Source organism: Falco punctatus, assembly GCF_963210335.1.
Source record: "Falco punctatus genome assembly, chromosome: 11".
Taxonomy (NCBI): Eukaryota; Metazoa; Chordata; class Aves; order Falconiformes; family Falconidae; genus Falco; species Falco punctatus.
Window position 1 is genome coordinate 18,805,811 of NC_137591.1, and position 20,233 is coordinate 18,826,043.

Consider the following 20,233-nt stretch of genomic DNA (forward strand, 5'->3'; position numbering starts at 1 on the left):
GACACGGCAGCGCGGCGCCTGCGGTCCCCGGGGACAGCGACGGGCCGCCCCGCGGGCCCCAGCGCCACCCCGCCCGGGGCTGCGACCCCCGCGGCCTCGCATCGCCCGGCCCAGCGCCGCCCGCCCCCGCACGACGCGCGTTAAGGGCCAATGGCCCGGCCCGGCCCGCACCCCCCGCCGCGCCCCCCCCGGCCGCAGCCGGCCCCGCCGAACGCCCCGCGCCCGCCGCTCTGGGCGGGCCTCCCCGCGCCGGCCGGCCAATAGCAGCGCTCGCTCCTCCGGCCGACGGCCCTATTGGCCGGGGCCGCGGCTTCCGCCGAGGGCCGGGATTGGTGGCGGGGAGCCGGTCGGCGAAAGGCGGCAGCAGGCAAAACCGCGGCGCCGCGCGGCAGCCCGCGTCCGCCCGCGTCCCGCGTGAGTCCCCGCGCGAGTCCCCGGCCGTGCCCGCCCGCGGCCCCCTCGCCCCCTCCCGTGCCGCGGCTGGGGCTGCCCCGGGGCGTCCCGCCGCGCTGCCCCTCCGCGCGACGAGGGCGGCCCGGCCCGGCGCGGCGCGGCCTGCTCGTCCGTGGGGAGGCCCCGCGGGGGCGGCCTGGCCGTGGGCATGCGGGGCTGAGGGGCGGCCCCTGGCGGCGGGGCAGGCCCGCTCCGCTCCCGCCGGCCGGCAGCTCCGCCGTTCCGCGGGCCGCGGTTGAGCCGCGCCGCCGTGGGGGTTGTTGGCGGGGCGCCCCGCGGAGGCGGCCGGGTGCCAGCGCCCCCCTCGGCCCCGCACTGCCGGCGGGTGCACGGGTTCGGTGCGCGGCTCGCCCCTGTCCGGGACGCTGTGCCGTGTGCTCGCAGCGCACCGGCTCGCTGCGGGGCCACCCGGCCGCGGCAGCCGCTCTCCGTACGTGCGGGCGCGCAGGCAGCGCGGCCAGCCCTGTCCTCGGCGCGCCGAGCTCCCCGCGGGGTCCCGCTGCGGGGGCCGTGCGGGGCCGGCAGCGCCGCGTTAGCTGCGGTCCCGCAGCAGTGCCGCTAACTCCTGCGTGCGAGGCTCACGCACCCGACTGGGAAGACCCTGAAACTGTGGGCTGTTTGAATCTGTTGCTGTCTGCTCTTGGTCTTTTTTTAATTATTATTTTATTTTCTTTACTTTGATATTCTGGAGGATGTTCATGTTCTTCTTGTTTGGGTGTTTGGTTTTTTTTTTTTAATTGGATTTCACTGCCAGAAAGTTCAGCTGAAACGGGTCATTTTGGTCTTCCTCTTAATTTATCTCTACTGGTGTCTTTTGAGCATGCTTTAATGTGAAAACTAAATATCCAACTGAATCAAGCTTTGTTTGATGTTTTACTTTATAACTGTTGAGGCCACTTCCAAATTGGTAAACCATTTTTAAACATACTCAAAAATTCAAGGTACTCAGTTCTGCAGATAGCAGCTTGTGTATTCAACATAAATGAATGGAAACAGTACCCCAAGTTATTGAGCCCCTTTCACCCCCCTCATGGCCAGCGAGCCATGAGCATCTTCCCATGCCATTTACGAGCAGACAGAAATGTTAATTTTATTTTCCCAAACAAGGTGTGGCAAGCCTTAAGCTGGAAGAGCCTAGAGCTGGAGCTGGTGTGGGGCTGAAGCAGAGCAAGTAGGCCATGGCGAACGGTGGGGGATGTCTGCGTTAATTTGCCCTCCTAATTTTGTTAATAAGGCCATGTTATTTCAGGTTTGGAACAGGTTTATCAGCCTACTTAGCATTACCAGAGGGAGTTCTCCCTCTAAGAGACTAGGAATATCTCTAATCTCATTCAATTAGTTTCCAAATCCCACTCCAGCAAAGCTCCCTTAAAAGAAAAAAAAAAAAGAGTCTGTTGCATGAGGATGACAGACTAAAAGTAGCTTGAATTCTTTGGGGGCAAAATATATTTCTAGCTCCAGTGCTGAAACAGATGAATCCTTTCACTTGAAGTTTTTCAGATTATGTTTCTCCTGTGTGGAAAAGTTTAGCCAGAACTTCGAAGGCTTGCCAAAGTTACAAGCAAGGAAGATCTTTGAATGGAACTAGTGTTGGGCGACTGTAAGAGGTGGTGGTTCCAGGCTCACTTATCACTGGTTATCCTGCCCTGGGTCTCCCTGCCTTTCATTTCCACAAGAAATAGGATTATCAGGGTTTTTTTGATTGTACAATATGAGTATACTTTACTAATTTACAGTTTTATTTAGCGTCTCCAAGATTTGGGAAGAGGCATTTCAGAATAAGCATGTACTATTGTTTCTTGTCATGGGTGGAGGGCAACAAATAATTATGCCTTTTGTTGATCTTACCTAGAAGAAAGAGAAATCTCCTATATTGAGAAGACCCCCCCCCACACACACACCGCTTACAATTTCTTTCAGGTTTTCTGTCTTTGTACAGGTGTTGTAGTACGCAATACAGCTATTTCTGCGTGCATCAGTTCCTGGCTTTTCAAAGCAAACTTCAGGGAAAATTTAATGCTTTAATGTGAATGAGGAAACACACAAGAGATGAAAGAAAATCACTTGTGTCTAAGCTTATCCTGCAGTCTTCATTCCCTTCCCCCTTTTTTCCTCTTGCCAGAGAGAGAGTGGGTTTACAGATTTAGTTTTGCTCTGGGATGAGGGGTGACACTTTGTTTTAGGTAGGAAGAGGAACTCCTCACCTCAGATTCCCTAAATCTCATCACAGAAACTGAGTGCAGGGCCAGGAAGTGTCTTACCGGATATGCTTGTTCCCCCAGATGTCCAGAACTAGTCCTCAGAGTCTTGGGGTTTTTTTTTATTTCAGGTTTGTTTTGTGATGGAGACAGTGTTGAAGTCTCACTATGATGAACAGCACCCTCATCAGGCTGAAGACTTCTGTGGGAAGCATGAGCAGAACAGCAAGCTTTCAGGTACGTGCTAAAATAGGGATTGCTAACTTTACCTTTTGTTGCTGACATGCTTCTTCATCGCTTCAGAAAGTTTCAGAATCAGCTGTAAGCCTTTCTGTATACGATCCTACTGTATAAAGAAATAATGAAATGAAAACATTTGAGGTGGCTTTTGATTTTAAGTTTATTCCTCGTTTTTGTGCATTGCAAAACTTAAGCAGCAGTAGTTTGTCAGAGTTCGCTAATCCTACTCTTTATTTAGTACAGAATATGTTATAAGAAGATACCAGAATTCAAAAAAGGCAGTCCTTGAGAATAACATTCTCTGACCAGACAAGTACGCAGAAATTAGATTTTTTGCTATAATATTGCTATATATTTATATATATAAATATATATAATAATTTTGCGATAATAAAAGTGTATATAATATAATAATTTTATAAAATATTTTAGAAATTATATATTTGTTATAATCACCAGTTTATCCTTCAATATCTTTACATGTGTCAGTGCGCATGAAAACAGTCTCCTTGCTCTTGCCAGAGAAGCTGAACTAAGAACATGTGTTCTTATAGTGGTTTTGTTGCTCGTTTTTGGGTCTCTTTGTGAACGTACTTCAACCTGGACCTTCTGTACAATGCTTGCTCGGTAACTGTGGATGGTCAGTCAGCTTATATATATTAATGGATACTGATTTTCCTAGAAGTAGATCGTGCTCTATTAGTCCCCTGCACATTCGTGTCCAAAATTATATAGTGATGCAGAACAACGTTTAATCGTCTTGCTTTACAAATGCTTTTCATTCTAGGAAGTAAAAAAATTACTTTAAAATCTGCTCACAGAAAATGTTGGATATTGTTATGTTACTATACGCTGACGGTACTATGGCTGTGTTCTCTATACCCACCTGGGGATTCAGACCTCCAGGAGGAAAACAGATTATGTTTATATTGCTGTCTCTCAACAAGGACAGTCACTGGCTGTTTCTGGCCCTCTTTGGGATCTGTCGTACAAGAAGCTGTGCTGAATTACTAAACGCTCTCTGTCCCCTTGGTAGGCACTGCTCTGCCCTCGGATCTGCAGCCTGGGTCACCCAGCTGTTAGTGCTCCGACAGCTGTGAACTTTGTCCAGGCAGGAGCCTGAATTCAGTGTCAGGCAAAACAGTATTTGAAAGATTCTGTTCTCTAGAGCAGGTATTGAGAGAGCTTTTCATGACTGCTAGTATCTGCCTTAGGAATGTTAGCTTGGTGGAACAAAAAAACCCAAAACCTGATATGGTTTTGTAGTAGAAATTTGTCATTTTCCAAAGTCTTAAGAAGATGTGTCTTTTGCATCCTTGTTAGAACTTCTTTTTGCCAAAGTCCTTTTTTTCCTAACTGAGCAACTTCAGTGGAGAAATTCCAGTGCAAATTTGATGTTGTAAAGTTACTGTCAGTATGTGTATATATATATATATTTTTTTTTTCAATAAAACCTGAAGCTTAAGCAACTCTCTTCAGAAGTCAGAGTAAAATGCAAGTATTGGAACAAAACAGGTTAGATACCAAACTAAACATTCTAGTTTTCTAAACAGTGTTGCTTAACAGGGCCTGTTAAAACTATATGACTGTTGGAAACAATTTTCTAGCTCTGTCCTGTGGCTGCTGACCTCTTGGGATGATGTTTATGCAGGATGTTTCGGAACCCAATAGCAGGATTATCTTCCTGAGGGGAAATGCCTATGTCTTTCAGTGATGCGATAACATTTTGATATTAAGTTCTTCATAATTCTGTTGTGAGGTTTCATCTCTTAACATCTTTGAGTATTCCTGGGAAAAATGGAACATAGTGCAAATGCCAGCCTTTCCCCTTCCTGTATTTTGTGAAGATTTCAGAAAGCTTTCCTGAATGTCTCGGCATAAGCATTTCTGTAAAAAAAGTCAAAACTGCTGTGCAAAGTAGCTGGCAATACCACTTTCTTTTTATCATCAATTCTTTAGTGACAAAACAACAAGAATTACAGCAATCATAGGTAAATTTCTTAAAGTTCTGAGCACATGGGCGATATGAATGCTATCAATTAAAAACATTATGTAGTAACTTCTCAAATTTTTAGTGTTATTTTTAACACAAATTTTTACTATAATGACAGGAAAATGAGCTGATTCCTCAAATTTTCAATTTCTTACTTTTTAAGGTGTTTAACTTAATCTGGCTCTGTAAAATTGGGGAATAACCAGAATAACTGTACAGTTGACCGATTTTCTTTAGCCTCTTCGGGGATTATTAGACACAGGGTCCTGTACATCTTGACTATTAGTACAAATGTGTTCATTTTTATCCTAGGATATTTTTAAAGTTTTAAAATATGATTTCTAGCAAAACTGATTAACCTTTTACTTGTATTTGTTGATCAAATGTATCTTAAAAGAATGTTAGTGGGTTTGGTGTGTAGCATAGATCCTGAAATATTGCCCCTGAAATGACTTAAAACAAAATAACTTGGAGAAACAGAGGGGGCAGTTTAAAGGAAAAAAAATAAGTAAATGGGTAGTAAGAGAGGCAGCAGGCTTCAGTTCTCAAAAGTATTTTTAGTATGTTGGTTTCTAATAAATTTTTTAAATAAAAAACACCTCTATAACCAAAAGTTAGCTGTACCTTGAATTGCCAACTAATTTATTGAGCTTTTACCAGGAAGAAAGTGTTCTTTAGGCAGACTTCAGATTTTGTTGCTCTATAAAGTGAGCTAACATAAAAGGTTGGGGATGGATTCTAATCCATACTTTTTCTGGCATATTGGTGATATTTTGAAAATAATTCTCATTGCATATGACTTACTGTCCTGGTAAAACATAGTGTATTTTTATGTATACAATACAATTGGTATATTTATGTTAAATTTAATTTATTATTTATTTTTAGGCTGAAAAACTTATACTTTTTTCTTCTATTTGATTGACTTTCCAAATACCACTTTGTGCTTAGTTCTTCTAATAAAATATTCTTCACCCCTGCTTTACAGAAATTAGTCACAGACTCTACACACTTCATAGCTTCAAACAGAGTTCTCACATAGAGTACAGAGAGCACTTAAACTACAAGGATTCATAAACTGAATGGAAAGCTGTCATTTTTTAAAAAATAATACAGTACAACATCCTTGTCATGCCATCTAGTGATCACAGCACAAAGTGCAGCGACTTAAATGCAGAGCAAACATTTTTGGTGTTTACTATTTTAAGTAATAGTGTGAAAGATTGCATTATTGATCTTTTAAAAAAATATTTTCCTACATTTTTGACTTGTATCCAATGGATATGCTCCTGTGCTTACAGAAACAACTATTATAGTTGTGTCTTATGAAATTGACAACACAAATCTCATGAAAACATTTATCAGTCAGCTGTAATCTGATATTTTACTACCCAGAAGGCTTTTTTACCCTCTCAGGAACTGCTAAGTGGCAGATAAGTTAAAAAAAAAATAAAATTAAATGCTGCAGCTTATGAGGGAGTGTGATGAAGAACAATAATATCAAATTTGCAGATGGTAATGGCAGCAGGGATAGCTACCAGTCTGCTGTTTTGTCCTGTGTTTATGTGAATTCATAGTCCTATGAAGTGTGATTAGTGATCTCAAATATAGGTCAGATATTGTATCAAGCAATAAAATTCCTAACATTTTCCCCATTCTTTCCACAGCAGGAATAAAAAAAGATATAGAAAAGCTTTATGAAGCAGTGCCACAGCTTGTGAATGTGTTCAAAATTAAGGAAAAAATTGGAGAAGGTAAATGTTTTATTTTAGTGTGCTTAGACTTGGATTTCTTTTGGTATTTCTAACTTAAAAGGTATAAATCCTAAGATCACAATATATGCAATTTAAGCCAGATGCCTTTTGGATTTACTGCTTGGTCTCTGTAGGAATTCTGGTATGTTTTTGAGCTTATAGGTTTGTTAATTAGGGGCCTTTTCAAGATATTTCATTGAAGATCTGGTATATGAAAGCCTTTCGAAAACTAGCATTCTAGTTTTGACAACTAAAAATTTTTGAGGTAGATTCAAGTAAATAGGTCTTAACACTCCATTCTGTTTCTCTTTTACACAAGGAATCTATTTATATGCAGCTGCATTTTGACATATTTAACTGGGGTTCCTTAAGTTGGCTTTGTTCCCACTGAAACTGGGTGGGCAGAATTGGAGGAGGAAACTGAACGATTATAGCTATATTATTAAAAAAGCATAAATTAAGACACACGGTATCACATTCTAGAACACTTGTATATACCTTACCTTCAACAGATACCCTCAATAAATGTTAGATGTGACTATAAATAGATTCTTAGGTGCTTCTGAGTGTAGGATTTCAGCACTTTTTGGTGCACAAAAAGGTTTGATCTTTGAAATGCTTTGTGACATGCCACACTTTTAAACAAAGGTGTTGATGAGAAGCTGATTGTTTTATGGCTGTTCTGTGGTGGAATACCTGTGATGGCAGGCTAGATGGCTAAAAGTTTTTGCCTCAAAAAAAAAAAGAGCCCTCCCCAAAATCCCAGCTCCATTTACCACAGCAATACACAATTTTAAAAACAAAAAGGAGTTCTGCCTGTTATAAAAAGAGATAGTGTAATTAAACAGAATTGCTGGTTAGGAATAGCACTCTGATTTTGCTCATGGGAGCAACCAGCGCTTTTAAAAAAGGCCACTTGCAGTTCTGCAGCATTGAGAAAACAAGCCCCAACTTGGGATTCCACTCTGGAGGCACTTCTGCTTTAGCAGTTCTCACCACTAAAAATAATGTCTTAGGTGAACTTGGTAACCCTTTGTTGCTATAATCAATTCTACTGAATGTATGGGACTCTAGATTTTTTTTTTTGTTGTTGTTATGACTGCAAGAAGTATTTAGTGGTTTTGCTGCCATTTTGATGTATGTAGGCGCACTTACAGACTGCTGAATTAGCATGATGCAAATGCAACACTTAAAATGTAGTCAAAAGTGATTTGCACTGTTTATTCATATGGAAGAATGCTTCAACTTGTATGTTCAGATATTTTGGATCATTAGGATAAATTAACCCCCAAGAGGTATATTATAATACCCTTAAATTGAGGTGGGTGGGTTAAGTGTATCATATAGTCTGCATGCTCCCTTTTTCAAATGAATCTTTCGTGTTCTGTCTATGTAGTAATGCTCTGGGCAGACAAATAGTAAAGTTACATATCATGTGAGAAGCCTTACTTTGTAGATAAGGTAGCAGAATTAAGAGAAAGAAAGCAATTTCAGAAGTGCGTTGAATAGTAAAGGCAGTGCTTTCCAGATTAGCATTATATAGCCCACTTACATTGTAGGGAGAGAAGAGTTATATGTCAGATGAAAGCAAGCTACCTAAACAAGAAAGCAAATCAAAGATAGGAGATCTACATTCAGAGAGAGCTCTGTGTCCCAGGCAAGTTAGACAGTGTTACATTTGCATTTTTTACTGACATAAAAAACTTGTATACAAGACCACTGACTTGAGTAGCAGAAAAAAGGAACTGCATTTTTCTCTTCCAGAATCTGCTTTTGATGTAGTATCAAGTGTACTGCAGCATTGTGAACAGTAAGATCACTACTTTAAAAATCTGAATTGACCTAATTAAAAATGCTGAAGACAGTGCTTTCCTCCCTTCTTTACAGGTACTTTTAGTTCTGTTTACTTGGCCACAGCACAGCTACAGACAGGACATGAGGAAAAAATGGCTCTGAAACACTTGCTTCCAACCAGCCACCCTCTGCGAATTGCTGCTGAGCTTCAGTGCCTCACAGTAGCAGGGTACATAAACAAAAAAATTATGGTTGTCTTGACTAAACTGCTGAACATTGTTCATTGTTCTCACTGTTCTTTATTTATTTATTTAAAGTTTTGACACTTCGTCTGCTTTTTTTTTTAACCACAGAAATGTGTATTCTTTTTATCAAGAGCAAATAGGAAATGGAGTGTCTTACCTGTAATGGATGCCCTTTTCCACTAGTCTCAGTTTGTGGATGGTTCTGCATTTTCCATCTGAGAAGTTCTATGATGTATCTCTATGATAAAAAATCCAGTTCTGAAATGCAAATAATGAAAGTGAAAAAATAATCTCTTCGTCAGAAAATGTGGTTTTAAGAATGAATTCTCATTGCCAGGTGTGCTGAATAGTACCTTCTTATAGTAATCAGTATCATGAAGGTTAGGTCCTACATTTAATTACAGCAGTAACCACAAGCCACGGCCCCACAATCCGTGGAGCGCTCATTGCAAATTGCGGAACTCAGATGGAACATAGCAGTGAGTGGCAACAACGTAATTACTGACCGCTGATAAGACTACTGTCAAAATATAAATCAGATTATAAAAGAAAAGCCTGACTGAAGCTTTTAAGAAATAAAAGAAAATAAGCATCAATCTTCTGCTCTTTATTCAGTTACGTTACTTTTCGTCTAGGGGACAAGATAACGTTATGGGAGTTAAATACTGCTTTAGGAAAAATGATCATGTGGTTATTGTTATGCCTTATCTGGAACATGAATCCTTCTTGGTGAGTCCCAGACTTTTTATGTGTAGTAGAACTTTTTAATTAAAAACAGTTACCTAATTACAGTATCCAAATAACCTTTCAGGACATCTTGAATTCTCTTTCCTTTGAAGAAGTGAGGGAATACATGTTTAATCTGTTTAAAGCGTTGAGGCGCATTCATCACTTTGGTATTGTTCACCGTGACGTCAAGCCCAGTAACTTCCTCTACAACAGGCAGCTAAAAGAGTAAGTCTGTCCAGCTGACTGCACGGTGATGTCATCTGGGGAGGCGTGCCTTGGCAGAACAGAGTCAAATTAGATTTTTAGATATTTTTTTTTCCCTTCCATCTGCATAACATGTGCTTAAGTAATAAAGCTGAAGAAGATTTGGGTTTTTGTATTTCTGTGCTTAGGGATTTGAGGAGGGAAAGAATTTTGTTTTTCCATACAATATAATATCTGCCTCATGGGGTGACAAGTACCTGAAAAAAAAAATGAAGAATTTACTATTGAGTAAAAGTACTATATTTTTGAATAAGAATGGGAAAAATAAAAGTCAGTATTTTTTAAATAAGAAATTTAATAGTGACTTGTGGTGCATAAACTGATACTTGTAAATTTTTACTTGTGCATAGAGTAAAACTGATACAGAAAAGATAGCTGGATTTGGGCTGTTCTCGCCTTACATTGAATTCACCTTTATAACTAGTAGGGCTGGGTTTTTTGCCTGCAAGTTATAATGTTTAAAGACTGTAAAAAGTGAGGTACTGCTTTTTTGTAAAGAGCTGAAATGGGTAGAGTAAGGTACAGTTCCAGTGCCGGCAGCCCTATGGCTGTATGGGTGAGCGGTGTGCTAGGCGCAGCTGAGACTGAGGTGCTGGAGCGTGTCCGGAGAACAACAAAGCTGGGGAAGGGTCTGGAGCACAAGTCTTATGAGGAGCGGCTGAGGGAACTGGGGGTGTTCAGCCTGGAGAAAAGGAGGCTCAGGGGGGATATTACTGCTTTCTACAACTGCCTCCAAAGAGGTTGTAGTGAGGTGGGTGTCGGTCTCTTCACCCAAGTAATGAGGGATGGGACAAGAGAAAACAGTTGCAAGCTGGACCAGGGGAGGTTTAGACTGGGTATTAGGAAAACTTTGTTTTTTTTACAGAAAGGGTGGTCAAGCATTGGAACAGGCTGCCCGGGAAGCAGTTGAGTCACCATCCCTCGGGGTGTTTAAAAGACACATAGATGTCGTGCTCAGGGAGATGGTTTAGTGGGACTTGGCAGTGCTGCGTTAACAGTTGGACTTGGTTGTCTTAACGGTCTTTCCCAAACTAAATGATACTATTCACTGGAAGTTTGTAGGGGAGATTTGATTATATTTTGCCAAACAAGCAGCTTAAAAATTTGAGAAGTACTGGTGGTGTGGTTTTGGTATTTGGTTTTCTTTTTCAATTTGTCAAAATGAATTTGTATTGTTGTTTTGCTCTTTCAGCATTTTTGACCCTTAATTGCTGCTTTGGGTGTGGAGGCTGTGGAGCTGAGTTTGTCTGAGACCCAGAGACAGGTGGATTGGCTCTGTACTGGCTGTAGCAAAAAGATCATTCTTTTAAAGACAGATCTGAAGCGTGAGCTAATGTAGTCTTACCTGTTTGAAGACTAAGTAAATTCCAAGAGTATTGCTTGAAGTCTGGCAAAACTCTCAGCATTGTTAGGCTTGTCTGTCTTCGTTGCTACATTTGTGCTCTGCCCATGGGAATCCTGCAAGGGTCAAGTCACTTGTACTTGACCACTGGGTGAAGGTTTGGACCTGTAGGATTAGAAGAACCCCAGAAAGGAATTGCTGGGAATATTTTTTTAACCATTGGAGAAAGTATGCACTTGAGAAGGTTTTGGGACAATAAACAGTGAAATAAGATGGGTATAGGGTAAACACATTGGGGGGTAAGTAAGATGGGACAAGAGGAGGAGAAGGAGGAAAATAGGGCTGTGATGCTGGCAACAGTACAGATAAGCAACATATTGAGTTAAATGTGAAAGATACATAAGTAAGCAATTAATGAATAGTAAGTTGAACTGATTGATGGATACTTTGTGACTCCTGATTCTAGATTTGTCTCTTTCAGGTATGCCTTGGTAGATTTTGGTTTGGCACAAGGAACCCCTGATACAAAAATCGAACTTCTCAAAACAGCCCATTCTGAAGACCAGCAGGGAAGTTGCCCGCAAAATAATCCCACCATAGCTTTGGGAAACGGGGTTTCTGTCAGTGTCGCAGGACCTAAAGAGGCTCAACAGTCAGCCTCAAAAGCAGCTGATAAAAGGTCCGGCTCACTTCCAAAAATACAGAGTAAACAAGCAAGAGGAGGAAAGGTTCTCAGTCTTTTTCATCAATACTGTTTTATGTTTAATGTATTACTTCATCCAACAGGGGGAGATGTAACACTGGAACAAAAGCTGTGCGTGGGTGTCTTGCAAGGGCCCTGATGCATGCACAGGATCACAGCTTTCATGTCAAAGTGGCTAATTTTATGTACCCCTATTGGCATCATTCATTATCTGTTGGATACAATACAGTGCCAAAGGCTGTATAAAACCCTAGCATGGGTTACTATTTAGACAGCCTTAAATCTTTTTTTTTTTAAGTGACATTACCATGGAACTCCTTCCCAAGCCAATAATTATTAATGTATGTTTACTTAATTGCATAACAAATGCAGTAGAGATGATGTTCGGATTGTCTTGGGGCACTTCTGAGGTGTGATTTGTTTTGTAAGCATGTTTGCTGTTCTGTCTAGACAGTCTCTTCTTCATCCATGGTAAACTGATGCCTGAAAATGACTTAGCATGCAGCTGTTCTTGTTTTCTGTCACTTCACAATTTTTTTTTTGAACTGTCAGTATCCAGCTGACTGTGTTAGGTAGGATCTTTATTGTCCTTTTTGTTGGTATTGTAGGAGGATTCTGTGCACCATTCTGCCCAGCGCTCTGTCTTTGGGGAGAGGAATTTCAATGTCTATAGTTCTACATACCAGGAGAACTCAAGTACAAAAGTAAGAAGTATGACTCATCAGTAAGAGCAATCTTTTACATATTTGAAAAATTATAGAACTGGTTGTTCTGTAAGACTGGACACTACTCCAGGATGATTTGGGACTAGAAGTTTTTGAGCAGATTAAGTGTGGTTTTCCTGAAAGGCTCAAATAATTTTTCATTTCTGTTTCAGTCCTTTTTTAAACTCTTAAAAGAACTGGTTATGTAGCTGTCTCCCTAGCTGATCTTGGTTGTATGCTAAATAAATCTTTTTCCTACATGTGTATCTGTGCAACAAAGATACACTTAGCTTGTGAAATGTCTTTTTTTCTTTTACTTTGCAGTTGAAGCTGGAGATAAAACTTGTAATAAATATTTTTCTGTATTTTTTGTGCTTAGTATTTAATATGACAAGGGGGAAGCCCGAGCTACATTAAGGCGTTTGGCCAACAGCAATCGTTTTATTGTAGAATTAGACTTAGTACCTATGTGTTGCTGTGGCATTTCATACACCTTTTTTTTTATTCTCATGTTAAACCAAAAGATTTCTTGAAACGTTATACTAACTTGAAAAATACTTGTCTTGTAGCTTCAGAATATCTAATGTATATTGTTTTTTAATAAACACTGAAGTATGTTTTCCAGAGGGGAAGGGGAGAAGATCAGGGTATTTAGAAAGCTCCAGTGTCTGTTTTATAGAGGTGATAATGTTAAAGGTTTGCTATCTTCTATTCTAAAATAGCAGCTTTTTGCTCATGAGCACTTGTTCAGTCTGAGTATTTTAGGAACTGGCCTATCTATATGTAAAGGGAAGCTTCTTAAATATGTCACCTTCTCTAAAATATCTATGTTGCAGCTCATAAAACAATCAAAGGTGATAGATGTTTCATCTAGGAAGTTAGTAACAAAGAAGAAGACTATTTCTACCAAAACAGTGAGCAATGGGGCAGCCAGGAGAGCTGCCGGTGGTTGTCCCTCAAACCTGACCTGTGACTGTTATGCAACGGACAGAGTTTGCAGTGTTTGCCTTTCAAGGTAATTAGCTTTGATAATGTTGTAAAATTGTCTGCTATGCTGTCAGGCAAGGTCAGAAACTTAGATTTACTGGACAGCTGATTTAGTAGGTGAAAAATAGCATTTATTCTGTGCAACCCTTAAAATGCTGAGTATGCTCTTTTTAAACAAGAATAATTCATGGAATTCATGAAATAATTGGTTCACTGCTCTCTGCAGCAAGATTCAATGTTAATGAATTTCTGTTGTTTTTAATTATCTACATGTGTTGTAGAAGATTACTTAGTTAATTACAACACTTAAAGATGGCAATACATCAATCTGTCATTAGTAGTTATCTAATAGGCCTAAATTATGCCAGGTTTGGATTCTGGAAACATGACTGTTTTGTATTTTTTCATTTGAAAAATAATGTTTAAGTTTCAATAACAGACAGGCCAGAGAATCTTAACACAGTTCAACTCCATCCCTTTGCAGTTGTAATCTACTATTGCCATTTATTGACACATTAAGGAACACAGAGTAATGCAGAGAATTCTGCTTTCTAGGCATAGTCATGGAACTGTGGGGTCCCTCTCTTTCCAGCCTGTCAAAATATGGTGATGTCAACTTCATTTAAGAAAAATGAAACATAAGTAATTTGCCAAACTCAAAAGATAAGTGGCCCATAGAAGGAAGGCACTTTAAGCCACACAAGAAAGCTCTGGAATTTTTTTTTGTATAATGATAATCCCATACGTCTTAGTTAATAATGAAAATTAAATTCTTTTCAACACTCAGAAATAGTGAACATTAGTTTGCTGTGGACTAATACAAAGCCAGAGCATCCACATTTAAGAATCTGGTGCATTTTTTGCCTTTGGTTAATGACTCTCAACTTTACAGTTCCCTGTAAAAACAAGCCTTTAGCAAAAGTGATGCTGCTGTTGTTTGAAACTAAAAAAGGTAATTGAGTGAAGTATGCAATAAGTATTTCTGGGGTATTACTTTATGCTAGATAATAAAATATAATAATACAATCGATAATATAGCAAGGCTGTTACCTTGTGCAACATAATTTCATGCTAGATAATTATAAGATGGTTTAAACTTACATAAAACTTGAATAAGGCAGGGTTAAGGCTGTTTACACAACTCTCACAAGTATATTCTAAAAATAATACTAAGCATTATTATTATTATTAGAACTTATTTATCAACTTTTATATTCTAAACATGTTTGTCTCTTGCTATAAGGTGTCAGCAAGTTGCTCCCAGAGCAGGGACACCTGGATTTAGAGCACCAGAAGTATTAACAAAGTGCCCCACTCAGACCACAGGTACTGCACAACAGACTGAAACTAAAGGCTTTCTTCACTTTTTGACCCTTCTCATTTATGTGTATTATGTTGTCTTTTTTATGGGAGAATTTTTGTTTAGATGTGAAATTAATTTTATTATCCCTTCAAAGACTTAACAAGCATTTCCTGATTTTAATTAAAAGTTTACTATTCAGAGTAAAACCAAGTTAGGGATATTTTCCCTGTGTTTGAAATTTGAATATGTCTTTATTAATTTCATTTGAGGGATAGTGCCGTATGCAGGAGTTGAATACAGTGTGTGTTAAAAGGAAGTGAAGCTGTCATTTTTGTCAATTTTCTTGTCTTATTGGCTTATTTATTCAAGTAAAATTTTGAATAAATCTTGGGGAGGGGACATACTTTAGACTTTTCTAGACAGAATGTCACATAGTTTGCTGTCATAGCAGGCATATATTTAGTGGTAGAATTGCAAATACATTTTTGAAAGTGTTGATCCAGAGTTTTTCCTTTTTTGCTAGTGCTTGAAATAGCTGGTCTGTGAGTGTCTTTTATCTTAATACATTTTTAATTTTTCAGGGTTAAAAATACTGAAGTAGTAAGTTTCAGGAGTCGGGGTAAATATGAGGGCAGAGCAGAGGGATGGTTAATGCATTAGCTGATGCAATAGGATGGGAGAGGTTGTGCCTACCCTGGAGAATGGAGGACCAGTAAAAGCAAAGTTAAACATTTGGTGTATGACCAGGAATTTTGACTTATGAAAAAGGTGGATAAATAAAAATGTCCTCAAAAATTGGATTTAAAATAAGTTCTTCGCCACTTTTTTGCTGAATAGCTTTTGAGAAAATAGTCAATTTTCAGTACTTAGTTGTGTGTACACACTCAGATTTAACAATATATTTGATCAGCTTATCCCTAGATAGTTTAATGTTATTTGAAACAACATCTCTACTGTGGTATAACTGGGATTTCAAGGTGTATGGCAGCCTGTTTGGAGTTACTGTGCCTATGCTGTAACAGCCAGCTTTATGGGCTAGAAGACATCCAGAAATCCAGGACAAGTTTAGACAATCTCTGAATCTGTCTAGACAGAATTTAGGCAGAGAGAAGACATACCTAGGAAAGCTTGGACACATGTTGGTGTGTCCAAATATGCTTTTAGACGATTTTCATTCTCTAGGGTAATGGAGAGGAGGATTACAGAAAATAAGGGTAAATTTGGAAACCTCTAGGTGTGGCACAGACAGCCCTAGAAGTACTGAGTCAGTGGTGCTGAGCTCCTGGAGTATTTCAACAAAGGTCTTAATTAGAACTGGACAGACTAATACTAATGTTGATGAGATTGTTGCATTTGAACTAATGTATCTTCTTGTCGATGTCCATCTGGGACTGCTGCAGTCACCTTGTATTCCTGCCAGTCTTACTGCTAGGTCTGGTGTCTGTGCTGAGACCAAGTTACCAGCTGGATCCAGCTGACTATCCAGAGCTACCTTAGTGCACCTGACCCAGGTTCACAGGGCAGGGAATAAACTCCCTAAACTCCCAAGCTGATGCGATATGGGTCCAGTTACACTTTAACTTGGTTTGTCCCTCTGCTTCCCTTTCCTTGGTCTGCCTCACTAGTTGGATAGCACTAGACAAAAGCATAGCCAGGAATCATGATCTTGATGCCATTGCACAGGATCTTGCAGTCTGCTGATGATCCTGGCCCTACCAGAATTGTAGGACTAGGATTTATTAGCCATTCAGATATATAATGTATATTAATTTCAGCAAGAGTTAAGTAATTAAACTTTTTTTAAAGGTCCTGACCTTGATGACTCCAGCTTTCCCAACCACATGGTCAGGATGATGCATGACACCTCAAACAGATAGTATGATGTTTTCAACAGTGATACAGTAATACGAAAACTTTTTTACAGAAACTATGAAGATGATATAAAATTTTTCCACTGTAAATTGTGCCAAATGATTAACTTTTTTTTTAATGAAAGACTTAAAATCTGGTTTTGCAACTGAAGCCAGATTATTACTTTTTTCCCCAAATTTGTGTGCTAATAGTGTTTCTAACTAAACTGTCCAAATTAATTACTGCCTATTTTACTACTTTTTTAATCAAAAAAAGTAAACTATGGGTTTATTTCCCAACTGTCAATTTTTCTCTTTAAAGTTTGAGAATCCTTCAAACTCTCTCCTTCACTTTCCTTGCCATCTCTCAAAATGTACACCTTAGTGAGCCAAAAAATTATGGCAGACAGGTATTCTCATAACTTTCAGTATTAAAGTTTCCATCATGCTTTGGCGTCTCTCCCCAGAGTACTCTCTGTACTCTTCATAACGCAATGAAAGTGATGAATAACTTCTAACTATTACAGTTCTTAAACTGGCTGTCTTGTCAAGTGATTTCATATTGGAGAGGAACAAAGTTCATAGTAAGATAAAGGTTTTAGAACTGCCTATCTATCTATGGCACCTTCAGTCCCAGAAAAATTTGATTTGCATTTATTTGTGATTTTTTTATTTATTTATGATCCTCGTATCAGGTTTTCTTTATATGAGGCAAACAAGTATCAAAACTAGCCAGTTCTTCGCCCCCTCTCATCTTCCTGATTATAACAACCTCAAACATTGTTTTGGTACACTTTAAGTTTAGCAAGTTAATGGAATTACTCATATGAGAAATTCTATGGAAAAGCTTAAACACTCCTTCTGCATCAAAGCAGGAAATTATTCTTCAGTCTAATTATAGTAATTTCCACTGTTTGCTGAAGTGTTATCTATGTGACCGAAGTCAGTACTTCAGAACATAAGTTATTCTGATAGAAACTTTTCAGGTCATATTTTCTTTTTAAAGAAAGTTGTGATTTTGTTTGTGATTAAGTCATGCATTTAGTTATTACTAAGTTTTCTTTCAATTGCAGCAATTGACATGTGGTCTGCGGGAATCATATTCCTTTCCCTGCTCAGTGAACGGTATCCATTTTACAAAGCAAGTGATGATTTAACTGCTTTGGCACAAATCATGACTGTTCGTGGATCCAGAGAAACCATTCAGGCTGCTAAAACTTTTGGTATGCAAAACTTAATTATGAGGAAAAGGGGAAAAATGTATGCTTGGTCTGCTGTTCAGTGCAGTGACTTACAATCTATGATTTTTTAAAATATATATATATAAAATTTAGGTTTTGGAGTAATTTTGGATGTAAATCACACTTTTTGCATATAAAACAGTAAAAGTATTAGTCTATATATACAGAGTTTTAAGAAAGTTTTGTATTTTTTATGTTTTCTAGTTTGTGCTGTAGGTTTCCCAACCTGTCAACTTCCTTTCACTAAGTCAGGGCCACTTGAGGTGAAATATACCAACTAAATGTTTTCTACTGGCATTTGGTTAGAATTCTTGAGGCAGTGTTTCTATTTCTGCAAAATTTGCTCTGGAGGCTTAAGTCAGTATGACTTAATAGTTAAATGATGTAAATCTTGCTCCCTAAGCTGCCACTCCCACCCCAGCCAGAAGGGCTAGTGAAGAAAAAACAACAAAAAAACCCAAAGAAACCCCCCAAAACAACAGAAGGCTGGCTTGAAAAAACAAAACCACCACAGAACACAAACCCATGAAATAAGCATTCCCCTAATTGTTCACCGGCCAAATGCTGCAGCACTTGCTACCTGGAAGTGTAACTGACAGCATCAGTCTTCATTCTCCAAAGGTGTAAAAATCAGGGTATATAATTTTCTTCAGTTCTGTTAAAATCACAGTGAAATGCAAAGAGATGGTGTGTGTGGAGGGGTGACAACCTGTCACTACCTAACTTCATGAACAAACTCAAACAGATTTGTTCTGAGCAGGACTGAGACTATTGTCCTGACTTGCTGGGGCTACTGCTGTAAAACATGGCTGGTGTGGAGGAGCCGCAGGGGTTGCATTTGGTGTTTGACAGGCTTGCTTTGTTGGTTTTTTTTAATGCTGGTTACACTTCCAAGACATGAAGTTTCTCTGAAACAAACTTAGAAGTTACAGTTGAATAGAAAGTATAATGTCACTTACTGTAATTTTTTTTTTCTAGGTAAATCAATTCTGTGTACTCAAGTTGTCCCAGCACAAAACTTAAGAACCCTCTGTGAGAGGCTGAGAGGAACAAATAGCAGCTGTGAGAGGTCCGAGAGTGAAGTGCCCAGCCAGTCTGTAAATGACACAGCTTTGCCAGTTACAGTAGACAACTCATGTGCTCCTGAGACACTTGGGAAAAAAATTCAGCACTTAAAGAGCTTTCAGGAAGGTGATGGTGCTTTGGAAATGAAGGCAACAGACATGAAAGGATGGGATCAGGTTCCTGATGAAGCCTATGACCTACTTGATAAGCTACTAGACTTAAACCCTGCAACAAGAATAACTGCAAAAGAGGCTTTGCTGCATCCTTTTTTTAAAGACATGAGACACTGAGAATATACCATATTCTATTATTGCTTTCATATGTTTTATGTGAGAATCAGGTACTGAGGTAGTTGTACCTTGTTGCCATCAACATTTACACTCATTGAAATACCGTCACACTGCACGGAACTACTGAAATTTTTTCTTGTACAGTTGGACTGAAAATGTCAGTTTAAAGAAATACTTGCAGATGTAAAAATTACATAAACATTGCTAGCATGGACTTACCCTAATACACTTCTGAGGGGTTATTGCTGTGCATACCTGTTCTCTGAGAAGGTTAGCTTTGATCAAAAACTACAAAGAAAGAGTTTCACAAGCTGTATGCATATTTCTTGAGATATTCCCTTAAAATTTACAAGTTTGCCTTAAGGTACGACTGAAATAAGAAAGTGCTTGAGAGACTTTTTTTTCCATAGTTGGGTATGTTCTTGATGAGTACATGGGGGACTGAAAATAGAACAAAGTGTGTTAATTTTGTTCAGGCTATTTTCAGAGACCAGTATTACTTTGGGAGCGTTGCTAGAGGAGGGGCCAGGTGCTGGAGCTTATATCATCAAAAGAAAAGTATAGCTGTTTCAAAAGCACTTTTTTTTATTCCTGTCTGGTCTTTCCTACTTATGCAACAGTAATAAATGCAGTTACACATTTTGCATAGCCTATGTTTCCTCAGTGCCATGGGTAACTGTCACTATTCACTAACTACTGCCTTAAGAATATCTTGTGTGACATGCAGAGGTTTGATTGCTGTTATGGAAACTGATTTTTTTTTTTAAAGAGTATCTGTTAAATAAAGGATTTGTTTTTATAACTTCAGAAGATTGTCTAGAGGTGCTTCTACAAAAATTAGTCAGGTAAGGTTTTCCTGTGGGATGTTTCTGTTCACAAAGAATTATGCACATTTGCTTCCTGCATAAATTCCTCAGTGATGGAAAACATTTCTCAGATAGCTCTAGTGTATATGACTGTCATAGTGAAGTATCTTAATTATCAAGGAAGTCTTACCACAGAGTTAGAAGCTAGCTATTGTCTGGTCTGAGTAGGAAAAACAACCTTAATAACCTCTAACCCTTTGCACATTGAATGT

At 39.4% G+C, this 20,233-nt stretch overlaps 1 protein-coding gene across 2 annotated transcripts; it reads left to right on the forward strand.

The window, feature by feature from the left end:
- Nucleotides 1-310: 310 nt before the first annotated feature.
- CDC7 (cell division cycle 7) lies at nt 311-19,965 on the forward strand. Of its 2 annotated transcripts, none has more exons than XM_080406511.1 (12): nt 311-414; nt 2,783-2,888; nt 6,552-6,638; nt 8,526-8,661; nt 9,313-9,406; nt 9,489-9,631; nt 11,494-11,740; nt 12,324-12,419; nt 13,256-13,434; nt 14,650-14,732; nt 17,633-17,782; nt 18,779-19,965. In XM_080406511.1, the coding sequence occupies exons 2-12, from the start codon at nt 2,795-2,797 to the stop codon at nt 19,153-19,155; spliced, it is 1,686 nt and encodes a 561-aa protein (XP_080262637.1). In that variant the 5' UTR covers nt 311-414; nt 2,783-2,794; the 3' UTR covers nt 19,156-19,965. The 2 variants fall into 2 exon arrangements, with proteins under 2 accessions (XP_080262637.1, XP_080262638.1); XM_080406512.1 differs by having other exon boundaries at nt 6,555-6,638.
- The last annotated feature ends 268 nt before the right edge of the window (nt 19,966-20,233 follow it).